The sequence below is a fragment of the Meles meles genome, chromosome 8 (genome assembly GCF_922984935.1).
Source record: "Meles meles chromosome 8, mMelMel3.1 paternal haplotype, whole genome shotgun sequence".
In the NCBI taxonomy this organism is placed as follows: Eukaryota; Metazoa; Chordata; class Mammalia; order Carnivora; family Mustelidae; genus Meles; species Meles meles.
The window spans coordinates 14,539,463-14,542,024 of NC_060073.1; the positions used below are offsets into that span (position 1 = coordinate 14,539,463).

Sequence of the window (2,562 nt, forward strand, 5' to 3'; positions counted from 1 at the left end):
AGAAGGGAGGAAGGAAGAATTATTTACAAAAAGTTAAAATAATTTCAAAAATAATTTTAAAAAATGATCTAGCTTTATTAAAGGAATTGATATCTGTTTTAGAATATGTCTGTGTTCTTTCTTCTTCTAAGATATTCTGGATCCTTTAACAAAGTATTTTTATAGCATATGCCACATTTATGTCTTCCTTAATATCAGCAATGTTTTAGTTTCTAGCAAAAAAAATCATGATCCTTCATTACAATTTTCCCTAGGTGTTGTATAGTTTTTATTTCCAGTATAATAGGTGGTTTAAAATTATATTTTTACTTGTTTTTTCCAGCATATAGGAAAAAAAAAACCCACCTAATCTTTCATATGCTGAACTTATATGCACCAGCCTTGCAAACTTCACTTTTTATTTCTAATGTTTCAGCATGAAGAGTTGTTTTAAATTTTTAATGTACACAATTATGCTTTCTGAAAATAATCACACTTCTATTTCTGCCTTCCTAAGTATGTACTGGTATACAAATTAACACATAACAGAATCTGAGATGCCAACACCACAAGGGGGTAAAATTAAAGTATCATTAAGACAGATATTGTTGATTATTCATTGATGTGTATATTCCCTCCACAAAATAGTAAGTGCCATCTTCCCTATGCCATATGCCAGTGGGATGGGCATATTTATTTAATATTAAATGAAAGACGCAAAAACGCCTCTTAAAAAAGATTAAGCAGAGATGTATTTTAAACAAAATAAAAGTTGTCTTTGATCATCACCCAAGTACTTTGCAATGTGAGAATGGTGGTCTATATATCAGTCTCTTGCACTGAAACCAAAGTTGGTAACAGAAGGATGATCACTACTGAAACACAGAGAAGTTGAAAACAGGAAAAAAATATCTCTAGTTTTCTATGACTTTTACACATTACTGCTTCCTAAGCCCTGTGACATAAACTAAACAGTAGTCTCTAACCTAATATACTATATACATTGTTTATTTTGAACTCTACATAGGCAGTGTGTGCCAATTTCTCCATATCCTATGGAGGGCACCTTTAACCTCTTTGTTCCTCAAGCTGTAGATCATGGGATTCAGCATAGGTATAATCAAAGTGTAGAATACAGAGACAATTTTATCAGTATCAAAGGAATGATTTGTTTGAGGTTGCAAATACATGAAGAAGAGAGTGGTGTATAATACAAGGACCACTGTCAGGTGAGATCCACAGGTGGAGAAGGTCTTGTGCCTGCCCTCTGCAGAGTTCATCCTAAGGATGGCCAGAAGAATTAGGATATAAGACACCAGCACTACCAGAAGGGATGAAACCAAATTAAATGCTGAAAAGATCAGTATTATCAACTCAATATCACGTGAGCTTGAGCACAGCAAATTTAATAAGGGAAGGCTATCACAGTAAAAATGTCTAATGACATTATGGCCACAGAAGGATGACATAAAAATCTTTTTGGTGATTATCACAGAAAGAAAAACACTGTAGACATAAGGGATGACTACCAGCACCCAGCACACCCTTTGTGATATAATAATTGTGTAGAGCAGAGGGTTACAGATGGCCACATAACGGTCATAGGCCATTGCTGACAGAATGAAAAATTCACTGATGATGAACAAGAGGAAGAAAGACAGCTGTGTAGCACACCAGTTATAGGGGATTGTATTTTGATTAGCTACATAATTTACTAACATTTTGGGTCCCACAGCTGTTGAATAACCAAGATCAATGAAAGCCAGGTGTCTGAGGAAGAAGTACATAGGTGTTTGGAGCCTGGAGTCCACCTTGGTGAGGATGATCACGCCCAGGTTGCCCACCACTGAGACTGTGTAGATGATGAGGAAGAGCCCAAAGAAGGGAGCCTGCAGCTCCGGACGGTCTGTGATTCCCATTAGGATGAATTCTGTTAGCACTGTTAGATTTTGTTTGTTCATCCAGGCTGTTAAGGAAAATTGCTGTGGGAACAACCATCGCAAGAGTCACTGGGTTTCAGGAGATAACATCTGTTGACATTTTAGGAGGCAAAGTCATTGTGGGTAAGATAAATCCCATTTTTTTAGATGGGTTAATTTAAAATAAGACTCACCTCCATCATTGAACCTGGAACCAAATTTAAAAAGTATAACAACCTAAGGTATATGGTAGCCTTTTTATTTTTTGTGCCACATGGGGGCTGGGATCTTGATTTCTTTTTAAATGCTTTGTTACTTAAAATACTTATAATTGGCTAGGGGTGCCTGGGTTGGCTCAGTGGGTTAAGCCTCTGCCTTCCCCTCAGGTCATGAGCTCAAGGTCCTGGGATGGAGCCCCACATAGGGCTCTCTGCTCTGCAGGGAGCCTGCTTCCCCCTCTCTCTCCACCTGCCTCTCTGCCTACTTGTGATCTCTGTCACATAAATAAATAAAATCTTTAAAAAAATACCTATAATTGGCTAAACAATCATACTTTAGAAGGAATTGTGATGAAAGTAATAATTCTGTCTTCCTGCCCTTGCTACTTCTGTCCCAACCTCCAAATAAGCCGTGATTAACTCATTTAATAGACTTTGATTTACAT

General features: G+C 37.0%; 1 protein-coding gene across 1 annotated transcript; it reads right to left on the reverse strand.

Moving 5' to 3' along the window:
* Positions 1 to 998: 998 nt before the first annotated feature.
* LOC123949242 (olfactory receptor 8K3-like) lies at positions 999 to 1,967 on the reverse strand. Its single transcript, XM_046016608.1, has one exon. It carries the CDS (start codon positions 1,938 to 1,940, stop codon positions 999 to 1,001), a length of 942 nt encoding a protein of 313 aa, XP_045872564.1. The 5' UTR covers positions 1,941 to 1,967.
* Positions 1,968 to 2,562: the final 595 nt, after the last annotated feature.

Excerpts from the sequence above, each read along its gene's own strand:
- LOC123949242 (XM_046016608.1), bottom strand. The coding sequence starts at position 1,940 with ATGAACAAACAAAATCTAACAGTGCTAACAGAATTCATCCTAATGGGA.